At 50.7% G+C, this 26496-nt stretch overlaps 9 protein-coding genes across 9 annotated transcripts; 3 read left to right on the plus strand and 6 right to left on the minus strand.

Annotated features, from left to right (window-relative positions):
• Window positions 1-70: 70 nt before the first annotated feature.
• Window positions 71-1459, minus strand: ALT_4447 (isoaspartyl peptidase/L-asparaginase; the record flags this gene model as incomplete). The annotated part of the gene is made up of 1 exon (XM_033559874.2): window positions 71-1459. The coding sequence occupies one exon, from the start codon at window positions 1457-1459 to the stop codon at window positions 71-73; it is 1389 nt and encodes a 462-aa protein (XP_033415765.2).
• A 684-nt stretch (window positions 1460-2143) lies between these two features.
• On the minus strand, window positions 2144-2818 carry ALT_4448 (protein transporter TIM17; the record flags this gene model as incomplete). The annotated part of the gene is made up of 4 exons (XM_033559873.2): window positions 2144-2185; window positions 2244-2398; window positions 2477-2675; window positions 2750-2818. The coding sequence occupies 4 exons, from the start codon at window positions 2816-2818 to the stop codon at window positions 2144-2146; spliced, it is 465 nt and encodes a 154-aa protein (XP_033415764.1).
• Window positions 2819-3478: 660 nt separating this feature from the next.
• On the minus strand, window positions 3479-6140 carry ALT_4449 (uncharacterized protein; the record flags this gene model as incomplete). The annotated part of the gene is made up of 4 exons (XM_033559872.2): window positions 3479-4236; window positions 4307-5223; window positions 5282-5834; window positions 5921-6140. The coding sequence occupies 4 exons, from the start codon at window positions 6138-6140 to the stop codon at window positions 3479-3481; spliced, it is 2448 nt and encodes an 815-aa protein (XP_033415763.2).
• Window positions 6141-7244: 1104 nt separating this feature from the next.
• On the plus strand, window positions 7245-7940 carry maiA (maleylacetoacetate isomerase MaiA; the record flags this gene model as incomplete). Its single annotated transcript, XM_033559871.2, has 1 exon — window positions 7245-7940. One exon carries the CDS (start codon window positions 7245-7247, stop codon window positions 7938-7940), a length of 696 nt encoding a protein of 231 aa, XP_033415762.2.
• Window positions 7941-8149: 209 nt separating this feature from the next.
• On the minus strand, window positions 8150-9445 carry fahA (fumarylacetoacetate hydrolase FahA; the record flags this gene model as incomplete). The annotated part of the gene is made up of 1 exon (XM_033559870.2): window positions 8150-9445. The coding sequence occupies one exon, from the start codon at window positions 9443-9445 to the stop codon at window positions 8150-8152; it is 1296 nt and encodes a 431-aa protein (XP_033415761.2).
• A 487-nt stretch (window positions 9446-9932) lies between these two features.
• hmgA (putative homogentisate 1,2-dioxygenase (HmgA)) lies at window positions 9933-11451 on the plus strand (the record flags this gene model as incomplete). The annotated part of the gene is made up of 4 exons (XM_033559869.2): window positions 9933-10000; window positions 10053-10562; window positions 10626-11276; window positions 11331-11451. The coding sequence occupies 4 exons, from the start codon at window positions 9933-9935 to the stop codon at window positions 11449-11451; spliced, it is 1350 nt and encodes a 449-aa protein (XP_033415760.2).
• Window positions 11452-11712: 261 nt separating this feature from the next.
• On the minus strand, window positions 11713-12483 carry hmgX (the record flags this gene model as incomplete). The annotated part of the gene is made up of 1 exon (XM_033559868.2): window positions 11713-12483. The coding sequence occupies one exon, from the start codon at window positions 12481-12483 to the stop codon at window positions 11713-11715; it is 771 nt and encodes a 256-aa protein (XP_033415759.1).
• A 600-nt stretch (window positions 12484-13083) lies between these two features.
• ALT_4454 (4-hydroxyphenylpyruvate dioxygenase family protein) lies at window positions 13084-14456 on the plus strand (the record flags this gene model as incomplete). Its single annotated transcript, XM_033559867.2, has 4 exons — window positions 13084-13742; window positions 13793-13852; window positions 13907-14264; window positions 14322-14456. 4 exons carry the CDS (start codon window positions 13084-13086, stop codon window positions 14454-14456), a joined length of 1212 nt encoding a protein of 403 aa, XP_033415758.1.
• Window positions 14457-17589: 3133 nt separating this feature from the next.
• Window positions 17590-21181, minus strand: ALT_4455 (uncharacterized protein C18H10.09; the record flags this gene model as incomplete). Its single annotated transcript, XM_089599748.1, has 12 exons — window positions 17590-17654; window positions 17706-17842; window positions 17896-17949; window positions 18134-18222; window positions 18280-18314; window positions 18370-18417; window positions 18470-18582; window positions 18639-18726; window positions 18788-20404; window positions 20665-20799; window positions 20929-21063; window positions 21118-21181. The coding sequence occupies 12 exons, from the start codon at window positions 21179-21181 to the stop codon at window positions 17590-17592; spliced, it is 2580 nt and encodes an 859-aa protein (XP_089456086.1).
• Window positions 21182-26496: the final 5315 nt, after the last annotated feature.

Genomic DNA, 26496 nt, shown 5'->3' on the forward strand with positions numbered 1-26496 from the left:
CTTGCACAGATGGCAGGTGCAGGTACTTTCAGCTAGATAAGTCTAGAATGGCGAGTGCTATATCAACCAGCTACTGGTATTCCTCTCTGAAAACCATTACCCTCTCAACGTCCTTCCCAGTAGCATCTTCCTCAACCCACGCTCGCCACATCCCCCCGCAATTGAAATCAAACACCACCTTGCCCCGACTTAGCCCCTTCTTCAGCTCCCCGTGCAAACCGGCATCAGTAGCATCCAACACCGTCTCGGCCTCGATCCCAATGATGCCCCCCTCACCTTCCCCAGTCTTACCCCATCTCCGGCCCGCGGAACGCTGAAGTTCTCCGTTTGGACCGGCAACCGCACTAACAGCTTCCGCGAGAGAATGAGGAGCCGATGCCTGCGAGTATCGAAGCATAGCACAGGCTGTGCGAGCCGCCGCAATGCGCAGGAAGGAGTCCCCGTTTCCGGTGCCTGACAGCGCAACGGCTCGTCGTCTGACGTGCCGCGGCGTAGATTCCTGCTCGAGGAGTGCCTGCTTCTCGGAGCTGTGCTCCAGACTTGGTGACCGCGTATCCGTATCCGGCCACAGGAACCTGTTCACAACCGGCGGGACGCAGTCGGATACCATCCGCCTAATGGCTGTAGTTCCAGGCGAAGTATCCTCCTCATCGCGCGGGTCCGACCTCGAGGACCGGTACACCATACCCCCGCGCTCACCCCCGCGCAACACCTCCTCCCACGCCTCAGCCCAAAACCCTGCCCCGAGCGTCGGCGTATCCCCAATCCGCCCCGGAAGCTTATTCGTCCGCCCGCCCGTACTCGTCGCAACAGCCAGATTCCCCCACCGGTCAAGACACACACATCCGACCGTCCCCTGGCTCATGGAGACTGGCTCCGCCTCCCCCCTAAGCCCGCGCCGATGTTCCTCCCACCGCCTCTTAGTCCAGAACCATTCGTCCGGCTTGAACTCCAGCCCCCACGCACGAGCCAGTTCCTCCACATACGGCGCCACAAGCTGCGAATGCATGTTCCCGCCGTCGCCGTTCGGGTCGCCGTTGGCGTCGTGGCCTGTTCGGAGGAGACACTCTCTCGCGAGCTGGATCGGGTGTCGGATGTTTCTCAGCCCCATCACGCCTGCGCCTCGTTTGATGGGGATGGGCATCGCGTCGTCGGTGGCTTTGTTGACGGTTGTGACCATTACGGAGGCTTCCATTTCGATTGTCCCTGCCGAGGTGAACACGCTGCCGCGCCCGCAGTTGAAGAGCTCGTCGTCTTCCAGCAGCGACACGGCGTGGACGGCTGCGTCTAGGGCGCTGGCGCCGCTGTTCAGGAGATCTTTCGTTGAGCGGAGGTAGGAGAGGAGGGAGGCATGGTATTGAGCGTAGAGGTCTGGAGGGAGTCTCGAGCGCTGGATATTGCCCGCGCCACCGTGGATAATGAGGGCGGGCTTGAATGTCGCTGGGACGGAATCGGGCATGGTTGCTTGGTTCAGTGATCGGGGTTGATGGGACCTGGCTGCATATAATGAATCTAGCTTCAGGTAGTAAACACCACGATGCAAAGATGGTGAAATAGCCAATCAGAAAAATAGAAAACTTCACCAACCAGCTTGAGTCCTGATTGAGAGAACCCGCAATCAAAATGATGAGGTTCTTGTGTCATGCGCTGATCGGCAGCCGAACACCGTAGCTCTGCCTTACCCCTCTGCAAAGTAAGGTTCCCTTCCGCCGTCTCCAACCCTGAGTGATTCTGGCCACGCCAGCTGCAAAAGAGAAGATAGACAATCAATGTGTGCTGAGAAGTCAGATTTAGACCTGTTTATCTGCATGTTAATGTACAAGAAGTGGGATGCGCCCAACAAATCCCAGGGACCTGTGCAGAGAGCTCTTCTTTTCGCCTCCGAGCTAAGCAATAGAAAACACAAGGATTGACAGAAGTGTACAACCCATCATCGCCGGCAAACCCAGTGCTCAGAGACAGTCAAAAGTTGGACTAGAAGCACAATACGAAAGCAAAAAACCTCTATGCCATGCCTCGTTGAAGATGAAATGACCAGACCCAACACCTGAGAAGAGAGATACGTAATAATATAGGACATAGATGGGAATTCGGCTCACACCGGAGGAAGAATTGTAGCTGCAATGGTAAGACATTAGGTGATTTATGCGATGGCCTTTTCGCCAGACGGAGGAGGGGGAGGGAGCTATTAACCATCGACGTCAGCCACAATCGTAACAAAAAGAAAATGCGAGACTCCATACCTCTAGTTTTGTGTTATCCGCCATCATCCTCTGGAACCCAATACCAACACCCTCAATGACAGCCAGGAAAACAGCGCACATGATGGCAGAGTTCCTCGCAGCCTTGACACCACCACGAACAGCCAGGGAGCCACCAGTGAAGAAACCAGCAATAACTGGACAGAGAAAGTTGGTTAGAACAGGCCATTCCAAGTGTGCTGGATCGCGGCATGTAGAATAAGGAAGTCACGTACTAGCATTGTAAGGATCCTCCTTCTTCCGAATACCCTTAATCGCGCAATCGAACGTCGAAAACAGACCACCCCAGACACCAAAGTTACCACCGAGGACAGGCGCTCGAGCCTTGATGGCTGTGAGGGCACCTATCCGTCGCTCGCCGTAGGGGCTGTTTCTGAAACCCTTCACACCGTGCCAAACTGCACCACCGATAGCCTAAGTCAACGAATCGAATTAGTTCTCACGTCTTCAGCGATGGAGCACTTGAGTAATCAGCAGTGTGGACGTACACCCATGCAAAAAGCACCACCGAAATCGCTCAGGGCGACCCAGGGACAGGGATCTCTCGAATGATCCATTGTGAAATAGGAAGCAAGGAAATAGAAAAGCGAAGGAAAAGGTTAAGATCGAATGTATCAAGTAGCCAGACGTCTCAATAGATTACTTTGACTGAGTAGTCTCGATGGTCCGGTGAAGCGTCACTCGGTCAAAAGCCGCCGTCGACTGTTCGGGAGTCGTGGTGGGGGACGATTGATAGTTTGTATAGGTCGACGGCAAAATAAAACGGTTAGATATTGCTTCGAAGTGGTTGAAACAGCTGTCGAAGAGCTGCTTATATGGCTGGGGACGAAAAGTGGACAATGGAGAAGGTTTGCGGAGCGCAACAGGTTCTTTTGGCTTTTTTTCGCCGGGAAAACGTGACTTTTCGGACTGGGATGGAGGTCACGTGCAGATAACCCGGGGCAGCCCGACTGCTGCCAAGGGAAAACGCTAACTGGCTTTGCCACTCCGTCTTATTTTCTACGTGCCCTTTGCGTCAAGGTTTTCACACCTGCGGCAAATGATGGGTTTGTTTAATCATGCAGGGGTGTTGCTAGCAGAGAAAATTTTCTTCACAGCCAAGATGCCTTAATTTTCGCATCTCCGATTATCCGATTCCTCATTGAAATGTATCTACCAGCAATTGGGGTATAAGATCAACAAGAAAATATGTACAAGAATGTCAGTAGTAAGAACGATTAAGAAGGTAGATTCCATATGAAGTTCAAGGCGCCGCCTTCATATGCTGGGAATTGCCCCCCACTGCTAATACTGAACGGCGCCATGGATGGGTCGAATGGAAGAGACAGCCAGTCATCAGCAGCGATGTCATTCAATGACGGTGTAAACCCCATATCTGACATATTCTGGGGAACTGGAGCATTCATTATCAGTGGGGCATTCTCGTCACTTGTGGCGCTTGCGTATGATGGAGGCACCATTGAGTGCCGTGTTGTTGACCCACGCCGTCTTTTGACACTCTTACATGAGGCGACTAAATTTCGTCGCAAGCGCGATACATGAGTCTCCAGCAAAGTAGCGTAGCGTGTGCTTAGGTGGATGTCGTCCAAGGCATTCGATCTCAGCGCTTGTATTGTTCGTTCTAGGACATCCAGCGACTCACGGAGTTTTGCTTGACGCGTCCCCAAGCTGAGTGCTTTCATCAGGAATATGGAAGCGCTTGTGATCCTGACGAATATCCGAACTGGTGAGAACCGTAGTGCCCCGATGTCAGCAAGCTGTGTGACCTTCTCCAGTATCTGGCAGCATCCATCTATGACTTCTTGGATGTATTCATAGTCAATGGGGTCGATGTTCATGGGACGAACTTCTTCCTCATCTGCGTTCCCATCTGCGATCGCACGTTCAACTACAGCCTGCATTCCAACAGAGTGTGTATAGACGCGGACAAAGTGATATTCGATAAAGATATCGTCATAGAAAGGTTTGTCATGCACTTCAGTTAAGTCAGCTGTCTCACGAAACCGAGAAGAAAAACCTCAACATCTGGATGTATGACAACTTACATTGCGGCTGGAGATATCTCTCCTTCCACTTGTCAAGCAGTGGACGGAAATGGTCCAGGAGGTCAATATATCGTCCACTCTGAAGCTGCTGTCGTGCGAAAGCAACAGATGGAAAGAACATGTCCGTGACAGATTTGGCGAGTTTCGTCAGGTCCATCCATGAGTCCATGAATGTGAGCCATTCTTCCCCATATTGGCTCAATTCTCTAGATGTCTGTCGATTGAGGATGGAATGGCTCAAGCCTTGCGGCATGAGCGATACGCATCCGATCCGCCACGCTAACTGATTGATATATACGTACAACAACCGTTGCGCCCGCTGCCGTCGCAGGCGCATCTGATCCTTTGTCATGAACCGTTCGTAGGCGATAAAAGCATCGCGTGCTTTATCTCCGGTCTCGTAGATGCCCAACTCATGGGCGAGAGATAATGCGGACCCCAGAAGCATCCATGACATCTGGTCGGATCGTTTAGCAGGCTCACTCATGTCTTTTGCCCATCGCTTTGCTGACGAGTTGGTGCCGTCATCTCCGTATTCTGTAATCTCCAGATCTATGGTAACCAGATCGGAATCCCATCCATCACTTTCTGGTGGAAAGTGGAGTGAGCGTGGATGCCAGTCGGACATGAGCAGGAGCGCTTCTATTGTGCCTATGTTACGAATCTTCGGCTGCGAAGAAAGCTCTTGTCCAAACATGAGTCTCGTCACCAGCTGCTGGCAGTGTTGCCAGAGTCTGTGATGAATAAAGAAATTCCGCGACTGGCCGCCAGCGCCAGGGAGTACATGGTATCGGGACGATATCATCAGGATTGTACAGCAGAGAACAGGGTCCTGAGCGATCAACCAACGGTGGTTCTTATGATCGGCATAGAAGTCTGTCAATACTGGAGATAGTATAGACATGTTTTTGAAAAACCTATGACCATTCTGTCGTCAGCAGTAGTCTGCATTGGGTTTGTACAAGGGTTACGAACAGATCAATAAACGTCACAGCTTCTCTCGCTGTGAACCATCCCATCCTGACGAATCGACATGCCTCCCAAACACTCAAAACGTCCTTCGATACGGGTGAGAGCTCGACCGGACGCATGGCTTTTTTCAGAACTTCTGGGGGAACCGTGAGTTCTATTTGCTTCGAGGAACCTTCACAAGTGACAGGATGAGCTGTTCGATGCTGCTCATTTTCAGGCATAGAGTCTGATTCAATCATACTGTCTTCCTGACTTTGTGCATTGGCGGCCTCAAAAAGAATGTTGAGGGCATCATTTCCACTGGAAACGACAGTGCGCATCATTGAGTTGGCCAGATTCGATGTAGATTGAGTCCTGTGTGATCGGGCATCATTATCGTATGACTGGTGTGAGCTGTCTGCCGCATCTGCACGACTGGCGCCATGGCTTACAGGACTAGGGCCCCGAACATGCGCTGGAACGGTCGCTTCACCTGTAGCAGCCACGTTGTGTGGGTCGACGCTGGTCAACTTGAGTTGTGTCCTTGGGGGAGATGAAGCTTCATCTTCTGATAGCCCTGTGTCTTAGCCGTGAGTTTGAGTCCGAAATATTGCGACGTCTATAGAGACGTAAGCTGCGTGATGAACTTGGCCCACTACTAACCTCGCTTCTTCACCCGCTCCCAGGCCCTCTTCTCGTCGAATAGACACGGCTTCTGTTCCCTGCGGCATTTCGCACAAGGAGGACCAAGAGGGAGACCATCCGGACCCGTCCCAAGATCACACTTAGCCTTCCGTTGCCGGCAGGATATACAGGCCTTGTAGGTCCGTTGATAAGTTCGATCGGGATGGTTTCCGTGTCGGGAGGGCCTCCGGATCTCCATGACTAGGTAGTGCTAGCTTATTAGTTTGGCCAATCACATCATGGTAATAAGTCAATGTGTAATGCGGTAGACAATGCTGCTAGGAGCACGCGGTAGGGAGCTTTGAAAACTAGGCCTTCGGATTGGGTAAGCTGGAAATGGGACATTGCGTTGAGATGGAAAAAGGAACAGAATGCGGGAATTTCGAAATAGCCGTCAGTTCCCGCCCACGGAGCAATGAAATATCCGGCAGTGGTCCATCTTTAAACGATCATCAACGATGATGCAAATCCTGGAAGCAAGATTGAAGACTGACAGAGACACCTCAAGCTTATTTTTACGCATCTTCAGGAGATTTTACTTCGCTGTGGGCCACTTTTCATACGGCACGGCCACTACCTTAGTTCTCGAGGCATATCTAGTCCCTGTACTCTAGTACTTGATTACGCATTTACGCACGGTCTGAGATAATTTTAGAATGATATCTAGATCGTATCATTCTATAACATAAAGGCTCGAGACTTGATATCCGCGTATATTTCCATGTCTAAGTAACCTTGATAGCGGGATAATTTGCTCGCGGAATATCCCCATCTGGAGGATGTCCTTGTCACCACGCAGTGCTAGTGTTACCGAGCGAGACACCGAACAGTCCTCTTTCTCAATAATAGCTCAGGAGCTTCAATGGCCTGACGTTACTGTCTCACTCCGGAAAGGAGCTAAGACCACATGTCGAATAACCTCGGAAATGCGCGGAAATTTCGGTGCCCAGTTTCGGATGTTTGTAGCAGCGGAGGTATTCCGCTTGGGGATACTCTATTGTATGCAACCCCAAGGCCAACATTGGAAGTAATCAACCGTGTTTGTCAGTCAGATGACATCAAGGGGTACGGATCTTACTACGCACTATGTCATCCTACTAAGGTATGAAGGATAATACAAAGTAAGCGTGTCTTATGTAAAGCACATGCGTAGAATACCGTTGTTTATACCCCAGGTAACGTCCGCACCTCCGCATGTAAACGATCAGGAAACATACATGTAGAGCTCATTGCCTTTGACCTACCCAAGTGGTACTCTCTCATAGCCCAAAGTTAACATCGTCTCCTGCATTCCACAGTCACCATGGCAGATTCAACACCTCCCAAAGTCACCCTATACACCTATTTCCGCTCCTCCTGCTCAGCCAGACTCCGCATCGCCCTCAACCTCAAATCCATCCCTTACACCCCAATAGCCGTCAACCTCCTCAAAGGCGAGCAATCCTCCCCAGAAAACACCGCGCGCAATCCCTCCGGCTCAGTTCCCACCCTGATCGTGGAACAACCCTCCAAAGACCCCGTGACCATCACGCAATCACTCGCAGCACTCGAGTACCTCGAAGAAATCACCCCAGCTTCATCCCACGCCCTCCTCCCGCCAGCCTCGGATCCTGAGACCCGCGCAGTCGTCCGCACCCTGGCGGACATCATGTCATGCGACGTCCAGCCCGTCACCAACCTCCGGATTCTGAAACGGGTGGCCCCCTTCGGCGTGGACCGGGCCGCGTGGTCGAAGGATCTAGTCGAGGATGGTTTCCGCGCGTATGAGGCCATCGCAGCGAAGACTGCGGGGCTTTTCAGCGTGGGCGATAGCATTACCATGGCGGATGTGTGTCTGCTTCCTGCGGTGTGGGGTGCTGAAAGGGCGGGGGTGAAGGTGGAGGAGTTTCCTACGATCTATCGGGTTGCACAGCGGTTGGAGGTGGAAGATGCGGTGAAGAGGGCGCATTGGAGAACGCAGCCTGATACGCCGGAGGAGTTTCGAATGAGTTCGTCGTGAGACAATATGGTTGTTTGAGATGTTGGGACAAAGCTTCGGTGTGTGCACGTTTGGACATGAATATCAACTCCTCAGCGCACTGGACTACTCGATATGGTTGTGATGGCCTCAAGATGAGGGAAAGGTCTATCGCAATTTCATACGCATAGCTAGCTCATGAAGCATTCTTTTGGTATTATAAAAAATGAAAAGACCTGGTCATGTACAGCTTAGAACTCCAACTTGAGGGCTGGAAGAATCGTGCCAACACAGTCACCAAAGCCAACGTAGTTTCCTTCCGTGCCAGCCATGCCGCGCAGAACAACAGTGTCTCCATCCTCCAAGAACAATCGCTCCGAGCCATCAGCCAGCTTCAGAGGGTTCTTGCCGTTGGTCTGCTCGAGAAGACTGCCTTGAGTCTGATTCTCTTTGCCAGAAATGGTACCGCTGCCAAGCAGGTCGCCGGTGTTCATGTTGCAACCTGTGATGGTGTGGTGCGCCAGCATCTGAGGGAACGAGTACAGCAGGTTATTGGCATTGGTGCGAGAGATCAAAGTAGGCTTTCCACCAGCGTTTGTGATCTCCACCTCGAGAGGAATGTCGTAGGCGTTAAGTTCGCGCTTCTCACGCAGGTAGGGCAGTAGCGATTCGCGGTTGCCGGGCTCCAGGCCGGTGGTGCGGAAGGGCTCCAAAGCGTCGAGTAAGACCACCCAGGGTGTGATGGTGGTAGCAAAGTTCTTCGCGTTGAACGGCCCCAGAGGAACGTACTCCCAAGCCTGAATATCACGGGCCGACCAGTCGTTCATCAACACGACGCCGAAAATATGGTCCTCAGCCTCATCAATAGAAACAGGCTGGCCCAGCTCATTACTCTTGCTGACAAAAGCTGCAAGTTCCAATTCGATATCCAATCTCTTGCATGGGGAAAAGGTCGGCACCTTGGGGTTAGCGGCGGGGTTGGCTAGGATTTGGCCATTGGGACGGCGGATAGGAGTGCCTGATGTCACGACTGAAGAGGCACGGCCGTGATATCCGACAGGGAGATGCTTATAATTGGGCTGCAGAGCGTTCTCAGGACCGCGAAACAGCACACCAATGTTGTAAGCATGGTTAAGCCCCGCGTAGAAGTCGGTGTAGTCGCCAATGTGCATGGGAAGATGGTTGGTCACTTCTGAGAGGGGCAACAGCGCCTCCTTCTGCAAGGTGGAATTGTCCTTAAGAATCTGGGGGAATGGCGTATCGGCACGGAAGATGCTCTGGATATATTCACGCACTTGACGGTGCACGGGACGGCCTAGCGCTGCAAACGCGTTCAGAGTTGGCTGGCTGAATACGCTGAGATGGGGCTGGATGACGGGGAGCTGCGAGAAACCGCCCGACGAGGCGAAGGTGCTCAGGTTCAGCGCATAGTCACCGATCGCAACTGCAGCCACAGGAGATGTGACCTTTGCAGAGGAGATAATACCAAAGGGAATATTCGCCAGAGAAAAGGGCGAGTTCTTGGGAATCTGAAGCCACGACGCCATTGTGATGGAGACGGTAGAAATGGGTATCAACGGGGAGGGCAAGGAGATCAAAGAATCTTCAGATGGCCTGCTCAAGATTATCCAGAGCGAGACAACGATATTAAAAACAAATTATTTCTTAACTTCTGTCTGCCCCTCATGCCTGGGACTCCTATTGATCCCCTCCATGATCGATTCCGTGGGGACGGAGAGACACTGCGGAAACAACCCGCGTCGTCCGCTTATTGCCGGCTGTTGTTGACGTCTTCCCCTCCGTCATCAATTCCGCTGTTCTACCCCCGCAGTCTAGATGGCCCATCACCTCATCAGCTTGCGGACGAGAAATGGCCGCAATCATGGCCGCGGCTGGTCTTGACGGCTTCTTGCATTTCGTGCTCACGAAGTATTCGGTTCTTAAGAAGGCCCGCTAGTCCCTCTCAGCTTGGACCTTGTATATACTGCCTGCTCTTGAGCTCACGTGTCTGTAAATTTGCAGATATCCGACATCATGCCTGTCACACAGTTCTCACACCCCGATCCTTACTCATACCAGACTGGCTTCGACTCCTATCATGAGTATGGGCGAAAATCATTTGCGTCGAAATCTCGGAGCTGACTGAGCCTCTAGGACGGAAGCCGTCGAAGGCGCCCTTCCGGTAGGGCAGAACTCCCCTCAGAAGGCACCCTACGGGCTTTACGCTGAGAAGCTGTCTGGAACCGCTTTTACTGCTCCAAGACATGAGAACAAGCAGACCTGGGTCTACAGAATCATCCCTGCTGCTGCGCATGAGAACTTCAAGGCCGAAGATGCCGACTCCTATCACACCAGCATGACCACAGAGACGCACAAGCTACATCATATCCCCAACCAGCTAAGATGGGATCCATTTGACTTGGATGAGACGGTGGACTGGGTCCACGGTCTGCATCTTGTTGCTGGCGCCGGAGACCCCACGTTAAAGCACGGTTTGGGTATTATTTTGTATGCCGCTGGGAAGGATATGGGAAAGGAGGCCTTTTACTCGGCGGATGGTGACTTTTTGATTGTCCCTCAGCATGGCGTGTTGGACATCCAGACGGAGCTGGGAAGACTCATGGTTCGCCCTAAGGAAATTTGCGTTATTCCTCGTGGTGTCAGGTATGTCATTTCTTGTCTCACCACACCTAACTTCAATGGAGTGGATGACTGACAGTGGTATAGATACCGTGTCACCCTTCCAGCGGGACCTGTAAGAGGATACATTTGCGAACTTTACCAAGGCCACTACCAGCTACCGGAGCTGGGGCCCATCGGTTCTAACTGTCTTGCCAATGCGCGCGACTTCCAAGCCCCTGTCGCCTCGTTCGAGGATGAGGAAGAACCAACCGAGTGGCGGCTTTACAGCAAGTTCAACAACACCCTCTTCTCCGCACGCCAGGACCACACTCCCTTTGATGTCGTCGCCTGGCACGGAAACTATTACCCTTACAAGTACGACCTTGGTCGTTTCAACACCATCGGCTCCATTTCCTTTGATCATCCCGACCCCTCAATCTTCACCGTCCTTACCGGACCATCAGACCATGCGGGTACCGCTATTGCGGATTTCGTGATCTTCCCGCCTCGCTGGCTGGTAGCAGAGAACACCTTCCGTCCTCCATGGTACCACCGAAACACCATGTCCGAATTCATGGGGCTGATCTGCGGCAATTATGATGCGAAGACGGGCGGCGGTTTCCAGCCCGCAGGCGCCAGCTTACACAATGTCATGAGTGCCCATGGTCCCGACGCGGATGCTTTCGAGGGTGCCAGCAATGCTGAGCTGAAACCTCAGAAGGTTGGCGATGGAAGCATGGCATTCATGTTCGAAAGGTATGTTGTGATATAAGCTATATTGACAAGCTCAAATGCTGACCATCTGTTTAGCTGTCTTATGGTTGGTGTGTCCGAATGGGGTCTCAAGACCTGCCAGAAAGTGCAGGAACAATACAACGAGCATAGCTGGCGTCCACTGAAGCGGCACTTTAAGAACCCTAACAAGGCCTAGTAGGAAGATAATTTTTTTGTGCTGCCGCTATTGTTTTCTTGTAAATTGACTATATACCATCTGTCTTTCTATGATTAGCCAGCGCAACTTCAGCTAAATCTAATGGAAAGCTCTTTTAAAGCACTTATCGGTAACCCTCAACTCTACTGGATCGAAGGTGCTTCCAAGGTACCAAACAACCTGCTTTAATCGAAATCCTGAATTGTCGCGCCAGAATACAGATCATGGTATATTTACAAATGCATTATAGAATTCAAGTCATCAAATAGCCCCTTCAACCTCCTTCCTCAACGCCTCCTTAACAATCGCTCCACACATCTTCGCATACGGATTTGTCTGCACAGCCAACTGCTGGGCAACCTTGTTACCATACCTCCCTCCAAAGAAAAAATCCCTACTCGCCATCTCCTCGAGTTGATCGGGCCCCATATCCCGCAACTTATCCGGGCCCCCTACCATCTCCTTGCCGTTTGCATTCTTCTTCAACCTCGCAGCCTTGAGCAACAGATACCCTCGATGCGTATGCGAGTCCGCGAGGATGCGCGCCTGAACCGTCGAAACCGGATCAGCAGGCGACCGGGGCGTGCAGAGCGAGATCGCCTTCCCTAGATCGGAGAAGAGGCGCGAGGCAGGTTCGGTGTTACCCGGGGCGAAGATAGCTTCGTCTGGGTCTGTGGATGTCTCTGCCGTCTTTTCGATGTGTAGGCGGAGGGCCTGGGCTCTGTTCACGTAGGCGGATGGGTAAGTCGGGTGCTCGGTGATCAGGGCATCGAGGTCCCTAGTAGCAGAGGTGATGGTGTCCACCGACACATTGTCGGATTGGAGGTTGCGGATGATGCTCAGCTCGCGGGCCTTGAGAGACTCGTGGTCGCTCGCTGAGATGTGGAGGTGTTCTGGGAATGGGGAGAGTGATGGGTCGATTGTGACGGCTGAGGAAGGGGAAGATTCGGCGTCGAAGAGAGCTTGCAGGACTGCAGAGTCGTTGGATGTCAGGGAAGGCCGACTCGGCTGGATCGTAGTGCCTGAGGCCATCTTTTTTGGTGTTGTGATATCGCAGCTGAGAAATGGATGCTGTGGTAAGTGTCACGGATTGCTGTGCGACGAACAAAACAATTATCCCAAGAGGTTGAGCATTAATCTGGAGACAAGCTTCGGCCTTGAGTATGAGCTCATCAAACTGATAATATAAATTATTTATCAAGATGATTAGGATACTACCGGCTCTGTGACGCTCCCCCATCGTCCATGTGATCATCGCCGCGCTCCGGATATTTGTTCAAATACCCGCACCCACCCGGGTATCTCATCTAAATATCCGCCCGCAGCCGATCTAGAGCCAAAAAGATTCGCCCCGTTTGGTTGAGTGAACATCGTGAATGGGTCCCGTGCCTATCGATGCCATCATGATTAAGCACGGAAGCTTCAAAGACCTTACACACTGGGGGATGTGGCTTTTATCCGCGCCCGGGTGTTTGGTTCACCTTATAAGAGATATGGCTCGTCCGGTCATGACGATGGTCCAAGTCCACAGACTAAATCGAGATTCAACAGCCTCTCTAATAGCTATTATATCGCAGGCTAATCTCTTGCTTGACAAGAACGACTTATCCTCTCTTCCCACTTGACTTCAATATGGCTCCCTCGGCTATCTCTACGAGCCCTCCACCAACCGACCGGGTTTCTTCAAGCCTTGCCAGCTACAGAGGCTACGACCATGTGCACTGGTACGTAGGCAACGCAAAGCAAGCTGCCTCGTACTACATCACCCGCATGGGCTTCAAGCGCGTCGCCTACCGTGGTCTCGAGACAGGGTGCCGCAGCGTCTGCTCCCACGTCGTCCGCAACGGCGACATCACCTTCATCCTCACTTCGCCTCTCCGTTCTCTGGATCAGATCGACCGCTTCCCGCCTGAGGAGCAGGAACTGCTCAAGGAGATTCACGCTCATCTCGAGAAGCACGGTGACGGGGTCAAGGACGTTGCTTTTGAGGTCGACTCTGTGGACTCCGTCTTTCATGCTGCGACGAACAATGGTGCCAAGGTTGTTTCTCACCCTCGGACCCTTGAGGATGCCGACGGCCAGGTGCGAGTGGCAACTATCCAGACTTATGGCGAGACTACACACACTTTGCTGGAGAGGGGCTCGTACCGCGGTGCTTTCCTGCCAGGATATCGCGTGGAAACCGGGGCAGAGGATCCGATCTCTCAGCTGTTGCCTGGTGTGCACTTGAACCGGATTGACCACTGCGTCGGAAACCAGGACTGGGATGAAATGGACAAGGTTTGCGAATAGTAAGTGGCCCGCTTTAGCAATCAGTAGACCTGGTACTGACTGTTAGCAGTTACGAGAAGACTCTCGGTTTCCACCGTTTCTGGTCTGTTGACGACAAGCAAATCTGCACGTGAGTATTAATTGTCAACAAGACATTCCAGCAGGAGACTGACACAACTTCCAGGGAATACTCCGCTCTCAAGAGTATTGTGATGGCCTCGCCGAACGAGGTAGTGAAGATGCCCATCAACGAACCCGCAAAGGGCAAGAAGCAGTCCCAGATCGAAGAATACGTCGACTTCTACAACGGCGCGGGCGTCCAACACATTGCTCTTCTCACCGACGACATCATCCGAGACATTACCAACCTCAAGGCTCGCGGTGTTGAATTCATCAAGGTTCCAGACACATACTACGATGACATAAAGGTGCGGCTGAAGAAAGCTGGCCTGACTCTCCACGAGGACTTTGAGACAATTCGCAGCCTGGACATCCTCATTGACTTTGATGAGGGCGGATATCTGCTGCAGCTGTTCACCAAGGTATGTCACTTCCCGTTGAACAGGCAAGCCCTAGTCAGTCACGCTAATCGAGAACAGCACTTGATGGATCGTCCCACCGTCTTCATTGAAATCATCCAGAGACACAACTTCTCCGGCTTTGGCGCTGGCAACTTCAAATCGCTCTTTGAGGCCATTGAACGGGAGCAGGCCCTTCGTGGCAACCTTGTATAGGACTTTTGATGTTTTCCGTTCATTCCTGTCTTTGATTCTGTTGGATACCAGGCATGTAGCTTTGCATTGTACATAGCGTTTGTTCTAAAATGAATCAGGCTTTAAGTTCTTTCAATGTTGGACAAACATGCAATAATCCTTGCATTCCTTTCCCGCGGTCGTTTGTAGACCTGTTGATCCAGTTCTCTTCACCGACGGATATGTCCAGGGAATCATTCACTGCCAGACTGAGAGGCCCAGAATCATTCACCGCTAGTATACCCCTTTTCAACATATAAGGCCTGGAGCTTTCCCGTACGAATCTGTTCTTGTCTCGTCCTGCCATCAGCTAGAAGGAGTACAGCATGGATGGCCACCGGTGTCATTGCGGCTTCCATTCCCTTCCGAACGAACATGGGTTCTGATGAGAGCTTCGCTGACCTTCCGGGTGTCAGAACTAGTTATGCACAATCAAGTCTCATCTAGCACAATGTCATCCCTTCGCCAGTGATTTCTCTTTTTTTGGTCGCACTCATCCACGATCGCGAAGCGGCGTTTCTAATTTCCATACACGGCATCGGCCTTCGCATCAGCTCCACAGGATACATGGACTGTTCTTCAACAGCAGGAAATCCAACGTGATCCAGGCAGCAGTAGCCACCAGGTTATATTGAGACCTCACTGCAAGCCTCATAGAGATCGGGGACGGATGGTTGGAAAAAAGCAGCTATTCTCCCGAACCTGAATAACCAGTCAATGTCATTCAATGAACCATTTCAGTCAGCACGCTCCAACTGTTCCTTGAACTTTTAGTCGTGTCATGATCTTGCAGTGACACACATATACATGATATTCTCAGCCATCGCTCGCCTGTCAGATCAGACGATCATCGGTTACGGAGATATCGTCCGAGATACTTACCTTCTTCGCCTTATGGGAAGCCACGCCGCAATTGAAGCTGATAAGCTGATCGAACCAACCAGGCCAGATACGCTATTCAAAACACAGCCAATTGCATTCCCTCGTTATCCAGAGAGAGGTGACAACCATGTTGATAGAATGGTTGATCGTCGTGCCACCAAGGTTTCCTGGGTTATCCCGGTAGAGCTGAGGGCAAGGGCAAAATCGCCAAACCCCCAAGCATGCCTGTCTAGGGGCTCGACAAGAATCGGGTTGTCCACTGAAGGACTTCGCTCGAGATATCGGACCCAGATACGCTCTCTGCTCAACAGGATCAGGAGTTTGCGCGTCCTGGGCCTTGAACCATGCTCTCCCTATAGTTGAAAATGCGAAGCATTGCTCGTTGGACACTTCGAAAATTTGGATGTTCTGGTGTGCGTATTTGTGAGAAAACAGTCTAACTATTAGGGATATCACCACACAGAAGTCACCGCAGATACCTGGCTAGCTTTTGAGCTAGCCCGGAGTAAAACAGCTGGTCCTGAGGGATTATTTCACTACCGGGAACGAGGGGGTCCTCCAGGGCTGCTTTGTCAAGAACGGTCGCCACTAATTGCTTGCCCACAAAAGGATGTCATGACATCTGTTGCGGATACCTCGATATCGAATCTTGTGGAATTGATTCTCACTTACTCGCATAACCTTGGTCTACCAACCAAGCCGGACCACCTGGTGCGATTGAGCCTAAACCTCCCGGACGAACGCACCGACTTCAATTTTGGGCCTTAAATCCCAAAAGAATTCCACGTCACTGGAAACCAGAGAGGGCTCCAAGGACGATACGTCCAGCATGTGGGCAACATGCTTGGACCAATCTTCGACCAGTTAAACCTTGAGTATGTATCACAAAGATTGCCAATAACACGACCGTGTGCTATCATCAGGTAGACAGCCAAGGCAATGCTCTCAGACTCTTGGAAAGACCCATCTGGGTAACTCACCCCATCTTCTGAAAAATGAGATAGTCCCAGTCCCTCGCAACATCAATCCCAGTCCCAAGCAATTCACAACATCGGGAGTAATGGGTTGGTCCTGGTCCAATCTCTGTATAGCTTGGGCTCGAAGTTGCGAGACGGACAACCTGCTTTGAGGGAGCACGCTGGAGTCTCAAGACTTTGACGTTGTCGGAGCATCTCTATTTGAGGGTGCTACTGAGGCCTTGGGCCCACGACATTGACAAAGCCAGATGGCCCACTGACAACATATTGATAGAGGCCTTTTTGGCCGGAGCATCAAGGGACCACATGAGCTGGGACTACGACTCACAGGCCAACTGTGGCTGCATCTCGTGCGCCAAGGGCAAGCACACTTGCAAGAAGGCATGTCGGATTATATCCATCGTTCGATTCTTCCGTCGATCGCCGCGCTTGATAACCTTGTTCGACGGTTCACCCGCCGCGCACTCAGCAGAGAGCAAGACTTGGTCTTAGAGGCTCTGCCTGCTGGCAGACGGCCCGATCATTGTTTCTGCCCATACCGGCCTGGTAGTGATCCGGTCACGTGATCCCTCGCTTAGTAGCAGTAGCTTCCATGTACGATAGATTTTACATACTGCTACATACTCATATACAGTAACGAATATCACGATTATTGCTTCATATCTTGCTACGTTCTACACATTGTTCTGGGCCGGCAGCCTCGGTAAGATAGCTTCGTAGCACCCCATTATCTCTCTTCCAGATATCAAGCCAGGTTATCATCATCTTCCTTTCTCTGATGCTTCATGACTTGGAGAGTTTGAACGATTGTTTGTTGAAGACCATATTCATGATGTGATTGCGGAAGGAACTGCATGCTGCGGCTGTGAGCCTGAAGCTCGCCTTTGAAGCTGCTGCCCTGGTTACTCCGCAGCGTGCGACGGCTGTGCCGACTTTCGCTGTTCGGCGCGTTCTTTCTGCGGATTGGATTTAAGACGGCACGTAGGTCGGATAGGAGGGAGGATGCGATTACATGCCTTGCTCTTTCCATGTATCTAACGATATCGGTTGAATCACGGTCTTGTTTTCCCGCGCCTTTTACCTGGCTCAGGAGGTCGGCCCCGTTGAGCCATTGGACTCTATTATACGAGGTCAAAAGTCATACCCGCGAGATGCTACTATACATGTTGATGCGAGTCTATATGCTTGAATAAAATGCATTACTCCTAGAAATGCTTTCGAGCGCAGGCAGACGATGACATCCAGCGCCAAAACCATCATTTCTTCGAGGAGCTCGAACCACCTGGTTTTGTCGCTGCCAGACGTTTATACTTTCGCGGGTCTGAAACTCGTCAGCGTAGGAAAGGAAACCATCACTAAATAGGAAGCATACCCTTTCGGCTCATCAGAACCTTGTTCCTTGTACCCTTTCCTCCTTCCCAGAAACCGCTTCCTGCTTTTCCGACGAGGACTGCACGGCATATACCGCAGTTCTCGGGGCGGTAGACTTGTTCTCTTGAACAGAATCCACTATGAGGGGTAAGAAGGTGTTGGGCTCCGAAGACAATGAGGTATGCACTTACCAAATCATGCGGTTTGCATGTTCATTCGGATGATCTGTAGCTGCGTCATGGCACCTACATGAGTTAGTTGAGTATCATCATAAGGGAGAGGTTGCAGCCAAAGGGTGTGGCAGACTCGAGCAAGTATTCCTGGGAAGGGCTGACGTACTTGTCACATGGGAAAACCTTTGCGCAACAGCTGAACCTGTTGCAAGAGTAAATAAATGAGGTAGCCAAAACTTGCAAAAGACGGAAATACCTGAACCATCGATAGCTTTTACCGTAGTGCATACATCTGCCTCGACGAGGTAACTCCTGACCAGCGACTATACCAAGGGTCTCTTTCGGCTAACGATTCTCCAAGTAAGACTTCGTCACTCCGGGCGACCAGAACATTGCACATACCTTCTTCCGCTGTGGAACACGATCACGAGAGGTGACTAGAGCAGTTGTCAACACATGTTTGCCGAGGACAATGACTTCGTCACAACTCACATGCAGCAGATCCTACAATCAAGAACTTGACCTCGGGGATTTTGAAGACTGATGTCCAATGGTTAGTGAACGCTCAAGATTTCGCAATCACTGTGCTTACCCATTTTGCGATGGCACTGACGGCAGGAAGCAGTTGCACTCTCGCCGCGAACTGCAACGACGCCAGGTCCAGCAAATGTCGTCGAGCATTCTGCGCAGGTCGGGATAAAGCTACTACATGGATGTGAGAGGCGTTCGCAGGAAGCTCGCGGTCGCTCAGTGGCTCTTACCTGGGAAGAAGGTCGACAACGGTACAGCCGTCCAAATCCAAATATCCCGCGCGGGTGGAGTGCGCATGCATCAGCTGTCTTCGAAAGCCTGGCAAGAGCGCAGGTTAGTATGGGCCTTTCTTTCAGGCTTTGGAATAAGATATTCTTACCAAGGCTCATTGTGTTGGTACACTTCTTGCACGTCTCGACTTTCGGAGCCAATACATCACTCTTATCCTTGACCTGCGGAATATTTCTCACGTCCAAGTGCTCTTTGCAACGATCGCACTTGATTGTGATGTAGAGACCTACAAGCTCCAGGAGCTCAATGCCATACAGCTCCAGGTAGGGGAAGGAAAGGGCCACTCCACGTTCAGCTGTCGGTGCCGGCATGTCAGGAACAGGAGTGCCGCCATCCTCGTCATCTCCATCCTCGTCCGTGAAGCCGTCTTCTGATGTCGAGAATTCTGAGACCTCGGTGCCCTCATCACTATCTCCTGCAGTCCATTCTGGAGGACGTGGGATGACACGAATATGAGGTTTATCCTCCACCTCAAGCATCGGATTGTTTGAGCCAGACGGTACAGATTCCTCGGGTAGATTCACAGAGCTCGTGGTCGGTTCTGGCGTCGGTTCCACTGCCGACTTTAAGGCGGTGGTCGCAAGAGTGTGCAGATTGCTCGTCAAGTAATTGATTTGGGACATCAAGTTAAGCTGAGCGTTTGCCTTCACCCACTGCGAGAAGCCGACCTCTACAGATTGGGCTTCGGGAGATCTTATACCCTGAAGCTCAATTGAACTTGGCTCTAGAGGGTATAGACGAGGCACCAGCAACTTCACAGTCTTGATTGGTCGAAGTGAAACAGGCAGGCGTTCCACTTTGGAGGGTTGCACAGGAATAACGTAGGACAATTCATCTCGAGACTTCTGAAATAGGGGCAATCTACCGAGCCGAGCCTCGATTTGTTTTGTTTCGACTGCCCTTCTTCGTTCCGCCTGGGCTTTTTCTTCCGTGGTGTAAACCCTGGACATATTCGTGACTGGTGCCGTTGGCTTTGGAACTGGCTTTTGTTCCGTTGCAGGCGTATCAGTGAGGGATACTCGTACCTGCTCTGGCGCTCGACGCTCCTGTACTTCCTTGCTGCCAACATTAGGGACGAACTTGAGGGTGGGTCCTCTTTCAGTGGTTGTAAGCAAGCGTTCCAGATGCCGATCGAGGCTGTTCATCCAACTCAACAAAGTTCCTCGGCCACCCGTCCTCAACGTACTGTCGACAATATCATCAAAGCCTCTCTCCACATTGGCTTGGAAAGCCCTTTCCATGTCCGGATTAATTACTGTTAACGTAGGTCTTCCCTGTCCGGGATAGGACAGCGGCACATGCAGAATGCATTGCAGCTTATCCATTTCAAATGGAAAATCGGGGTCAGACGGAGCCATTTCAATCGTTAAGGATGTCCCTGACCCGTCAGTGGTTTCCTTTGGACGAAACCTTCGTCTCAGCTGATTGATCTGAAATTCCCTCGGGCTCGAGCTTTCGGCCTTAGAAATTGGCCTTTGGCCGGCGTGGAAACTCGGCTTGGCTCCTGTCTGAGGAACAACCCTGACTTCCTTGGTGTCATTGATGGAAAGATTTCTAACATCGGTAGCTACACCTTGTAAAGAATTCTGGGAATCTTCGACCTCATTGGCTGAGCCGCCCTGCACTTGCGCCCCAGGCTGTGCACTCTTCCGTTTAGAATCGGCCAAATCGTGGATATACGGGCAAGCATCGCCGGCGCGACATCCTTGATGTACGTTAGTACGGAAGGTAAATGAACAGCAATGAATATGAGGCCAGCTGATAAGACTTCTCGGGAGACAGTACACTACAGAACTCGACGTATCTGTGTTTCGATCTCACAAGCAACTGCTCCCCGAACAGCTAGTACACGAGCCAATAGCTCCAAGTGCAGCTTCCAGGAGGAGAGTAGCCAAACTCAAACATGACGAATAGTCACAGGCAAATGAAGGCAGCAGGGGAAAATATGACAGGAACAAGACTTACCCTTTTGGGAAGTAAAGAAGCGACATTTAGCCCTCTGCTTTGGGGTTGACCGGTTTGGAACATCTGACCGGCTGGATACTGTAGAATCTTGAGGCTGAGCAGTCGCCAGCTCAGCGCCAGTGGCTGACGGTTGGCCTATGTCAAAATAAGAGTATCATGGTGAGCGCGTGATCAAAAAAGGTTGCGGGCCGCTGGGTCCGATTCACAGGGAGGGAAAGGGGGCCAAGCAGCGCCTTCAGCGCCTGTTGGTTTAATAACAAATACTGTCAGGATCTGCGTCGACACGGATGTGGAACATTTGTACATCGACAGAGACCCAGGCCTGCTGAGCTGCATAGAAAGAAAAAGCAAATCCTGCTGCGGGACCACTGATTTCATGAGGGAGGAGAGTCTTGCAGTCTGAGGTGCAGCCCTACTGTACTCGGTACGGAATATGAAAATAAAGAGACTTACCATTGGTAGAGGATGCATGTCTGTCCAAGCCATCAGGCGCTCCAAGACCGCTAGTGGAGTCCATCCTGCCGACATGGTGTCAGTACGGCTCAAGGCAGTCTTCAATCAGACGAGTGAGATCTTGTTGGACATGTTGGTGCACCGTCATTTTCTACCAGCTAAAAAGGTGTCCGAACAACCGTTTCTAGCTAGTAGAACTGATAGTGTAGCAAAATGCCCAACAGATCACGCGGCAAGCGACACACATAATACGATACCTTTCCACAAAGGGCTATGATGACTTGTCAGTCAGTCAATTTTAGGACTTTAGGACAGGGGCGAAGTACTGTAAATTGTGATCAACCTGCCAACGCAGAGATCCGGTGACCGTGAGATCGACGGTGGCTAGGAGATGTACCGTAAGGCAAACGACGCAAGAGATTAGAATGCTGCAGCCGTTACGTGAGAAAGAGTCGAAGCTTGAAAGGTAGATATCAGGCGATGAATGAGGTGCTCGTATTCTTATCAAGAATACAGTATTGCTAATAGAAATGGCAATATACCTCGTCGTTGTAGTAGTAGTATCAACAAATGCGATGATGCTGACTGATGATCGTTTCCAATCAAGGGCGGTCAGGCGACACGTGATGTAAGATTTATAGATTCTCTCCGAATCTTGCAGTCAAGACAACGCACAAATGATCTTGGACGGATATAATCCATGTGGTTCAGGCATCATAATAAGGAGCGTTAAACCTCTCAAGAATGTGTCATATGCCTTCTCTTCGTGTTGACCTAAAGATACGATGAAGCGCAAGCAAACTGTGATTCATTACCTCATATTTTGAAGATGTGGGGTAGTATGAGTCCGGGGATGACTGGTGAGACAGACTCATCTTGACGGTGTTTGAGTCACTGGGATGAATCACTCCACGCAGACACGCAACCCACACTCCCGCCATATGTAGACAGATTTTTCACCAAGTGCCAGCTCTCTTCTCGGGTCGAAGTAGTCAATCTGCTTACTCGGCAAGCCCCTTGATCTGATCTTGTCTGACCTTTGAACACGAACCGAGATTAGCTGCCGACGCGGTGATCTACGGAGGACCCAAAAAAAACTGCTTGATTACCATGTCGATAGCGCTAATTAATGGTGGTGACTATACTAGTTCTTGAAGTCAATCAGAACAAGCATCGAAAATACTCCGTCCTCGAGTCAATTGTCTCGTAATCCATCCTCAACAACCAGTTTCGAAGGAGGCAAATTCACCAATCCTTCGATCTCAAAGGCCGGATCTTTTTACCGTGTGATAAAAACCCACCAACTGTTACTCTGTGGCGGGATGGTATCTCGGGCCCTTCATGAGCAAGTTCTGCTTCGATGAATTCACTGTGGCAGATGATACGAATATCATCATTACGTATCATCAGGAGCCACCTCTGCGACCTTCCCATGCGCATCAGCATCGACAGCATGCACCGGCAGCCCCGACTGGCATGTGCATAGTAGTTAGCTCTGTCTGTGTAATGTGTCATGCACAGAGCTTCTAGTTTGACACTGAAGAAGGCCTCTTATAGTAATGATGCTACTTCGTTCGTATCTAGGGGAGACTGACCTTTGGAAGCGTCGACAACTGGGAAGATGATGGTAAAGTAATGAATTTGTACCAGTGTATGTAATTGTATCTTATGTTTAAATACAAAACAGAACCTGACGAAATTACCATACCGTTAAACGCACCCGGGACCTTCCCACCGGATTTGGAGATCTAGATCAAAAGCAATACTTGCAGTAATTCCGAATGATCGCACCCTTGATATCTTCCCTCAAGCTGACACCTCGTATAATGTCCATACACATTAATTAACTACTTAATCTTGAAAATCAATATAACTGGACGCCATGAATAAAATTTGACTTGGATTTAAACGTCCAGGATCGCGTCAAAAGTTCACTAAGGGATTGTCCCAACTTCCCCGCCAAATCAGAAGCCTTCTAGACCCCTCCCCGCGCGTCTAAAATACGCTCCAAGCTGAGATGAAAACATCGGAATGCAACCTGGGTCCACTAGACGAAAATAATCAGGAGCTCTCCCGAATCCGGTAAGAACCTACCTAGTACACAGTTACCTTTCAAGTCACCGGACCTGAAAATTTTTTTGCGGTACAACTACAAGCCTTGTAACCTTTACCTACGGATGTTGAGGATAGATCTCAATTCCGTGCACGTACAAGGATAATAATGAGGTCAATATTTGGATGAAGACATGATTACCATCTGAGCTCGTTCTACAATACAAATTTGTTGGAGGAACGGAGGGACTGAGTTCTTCCGTTATTTCTCCGACCACGGGGCTGACATCAAATCAGTTGTTCAGGTCTGGACTCTTGAACTCCTAGGTACGGAGTACGAACGCGGAGGACGGAGGTCGGAGCAGTCCTCTAATGTCACATATGCTTCTCAGCACCTGGACTTTGAAATCATGAAGGGTTAGATAGCTGTTGCAACGGTAGTGTTCAATTCAATAATAAAGTCTTCTATTATCGTTCCACAGACTCTAGTCGAAGTCTATCTACGCAATGCCTTTGGAAGTCAACTCCAGCGGTGAGGAGGAGAGTGCTCCGATTCATGTACGTATCTTGTAACTACCCCTCGATTTAAAGTGAAGCACGGTACTGCCTCCCCCGCTCCGTGAGAGCCTTGGATGCTCTAGTACGTACAGTAGTGCAAAGCACCACCTCAAGGTCAAAGGTATTTTGTACCCGACACGGTTCAAAATAAACTAAATCCACGGCTTCAGACCGACAACAAGACGTCAAAAAGGACCATCTATCTTTCCTGACTACTTATTGGGCATCAATTCAATATCCTCGATATACAAAAGCTGCTTGGGCATTGATTGGCCCACCAGCCAGGCATATATTGAAGCTGAGCGGAGCTTGTTTCGAACCATGTGTAATGTACCGGTACCATACGTTTGTTACCTTCCAAATTCTCCGAGAATGTTGCACAACGTCTCAGTCCGCCAATCATGAATTTCCAGAAACTCTTTTCCCCTCTTCTAGAAGGTTTCTCGAAGCATGGTCGAAACTGCCGTTTTCGCTTTTTGAAACCATGGATGCTGGTTGGCTCATTTTCCGTCCATTGTTTGCAGCGTTTCGGGTCCTTCTGTATTATGGTTTCCGTGACCAAACAACTTGGATTCACGTGCTGATTTCGCCGCCTCAGGTTATTTGACAGGATGGTCCAAGCTGGCATATCAAACAAATACCGGGTTTGCAATTTACACCACCTTCGTATCTACCTAGTCTAAATAGTTCTTGTCTGCGTCCAGCTTGACTGGTGTTCTCTAATATCCACTGTGGCCTTCGTTTGACCCGATCTGAGACGTTCTCAAGATGAGACGCCGGCTCATCTAGAACACCTACCACAGGCTATGACGTCCCTGCTTAAGGAAAATTTTTCTTATAAGTTTACAACAAAACCGACAATTATTTCATGCGGAGCCGCTACCTCTTAGGGCAGTTGAAATCGAACGGTCGGCCAGCCCGACCGGTGAATGCCCAAAGCTCGGCATGATCCCGAGATATCGGGATAAGGTCCCTAGCGACCTGGAAGCCGGGCAAAACGGTCCTGTGAGGAAATTCGCCGCTCGAAAAACTCGACTCGTAAGGCATGATTGGCCCGTGTTCAGGCATTAAATGAGTTATTATAGGTCCATTTGAATGAAGAAATTTTCCGTTCGAGTGGCATTTCGAGGTCTAGACTAGAGGTCTCTAAGTCCTGAGCGTGTCTGACTTGATCGACGGTCTCGAATTTGTCAGGCGTGAACTAATATTTCACGCACTTGCCATTCTACTTGTGCTGTGACACAATCTAGCTTTCCTATGTCTGCAATTTTTTGAGGCGCAGGGAGGTCCGCATCCATGAAGCATCATGGATTGGCCCCAGCTTTCATGATACAGTGGCTAAGGACGGTCCCACCTTCAGGATCAATATGCCTGTTGTGTAGTATCAGTATTTGACACAAACTTGCTTGGATGACGGAGTATCAGCATGGTGTCGGTAAGCCTCCGACGGAATGAAGCTCGATGGTTGCAACTCTCGGCTTGCCGAGCGCGGAGTTGGGCATGCCGAAGGAATAAAAGCTCGCTGATTCCTTGCTGTCACTGTCAGAGTCAAAGCCGGTGCACATTGCTCCGTGCCTGAATCAGTGCGTCTTGAAACTGAGCCCGATTCGCGAGATCCTTTCAAGTTCCACACCAGTTACCATGATTCGATCCGATCAGCGTCGAATCAGGAGGCAAGTTGAGCGCAACCTCCACCAAGATATCAAAGTGTGTCGCAGCGTATACGCCCCATCCGTACAGTCTTCTGTCACCTACATACGCTGTCATTGTATAACGATCAGTACCGGTGAAGCTACGCAGTGCCCTACGAATCATCATTGCCCGTTCGACCATCGATCCACATCTGACCCACAGCGCAGACACAAAGCGTAAAGCGACACAGTCACACAAGAAGAGTCTTCTGCTGCTCTATCCTTCTTCTGGGAGGCTGCCGATTCTGTCTGCCTATACGAGCATTCATGTCCAGTTACTCCGTACAGTGTACAGTGACAGGCACTGCTGGAGTAGAAACCAGAAGGTTAGGCCGGGACCTGGACCTGACAAGACCTCAGGATCAGCAAGATCTTAGATCCACACGCGTCCAAGGCACCAGCCACAGACGTCGCGTTACGGGCTCCGCGTCTTCGGGTCCTGGCGGATGTCAGCCTGCAAATTCACTCAGCCTCTGGCCCTTTGTAATGGTACACCCCACGAGAGATCGGGAGGATTAGGAGCTGAGGTCTGAGTGGCCCACCATCCACCGCTGCTATCCAGAAACAAACGGTCGTCTGTTCCGTACGCAGAGTGAGTTTCCCTTTTAACAGAACCAAAGCAGTTAGTGTGGGATGGAATTGGCATTACAATTGTGTCTTGAATCTAGCAGGATTAAAGCTTGTCTGCCTTGCAGCCTTGTAGCCTTACAGCCTGGAGTTGGAAGATGCGCTCGATCACTATGATGTCATCTTGGTGGGCGATGATATGGTACAGTTCCTATTAATTCTCGACCACAACACTCTAGCTAAACCATAAATAAGCAAAATGATATCAATGTGAATTAATCTACTCCGTAGCTATGGCCCTGTCTCAATCCTCCACATGATCGAATTGACAACCGTGTATCTATACCTTTCCAGAAAGAGCTCACGGACCTCGGTCAAACTTGGATAAGATGCTTGTCGAGTACATCACGGTATACCTACCTATGCCAGTCTTTCAAGGTACTCCTAGCTCTTCCACATGCCCTGCACCTGCAGCGAGTATTGTAGACTCGCAGCGTAGCACAGACACAGC

The sequence above is a fragment of the Aspergillus lentulus genome (assembly GCF_001445615.1).
Source record: "Aspergillus lentulus DNA, contig: Alt08, strain: IFM 54703, whole genome shotgun sequence".
NCBI classification, from domain to species: domain Eukaryota; kingdom Fungi; phylum Ascomycota; class Eurotiomycetes; order Eurotiales; family Aspergillaceae; genus Aspergillus; species Aspergillus lentulus.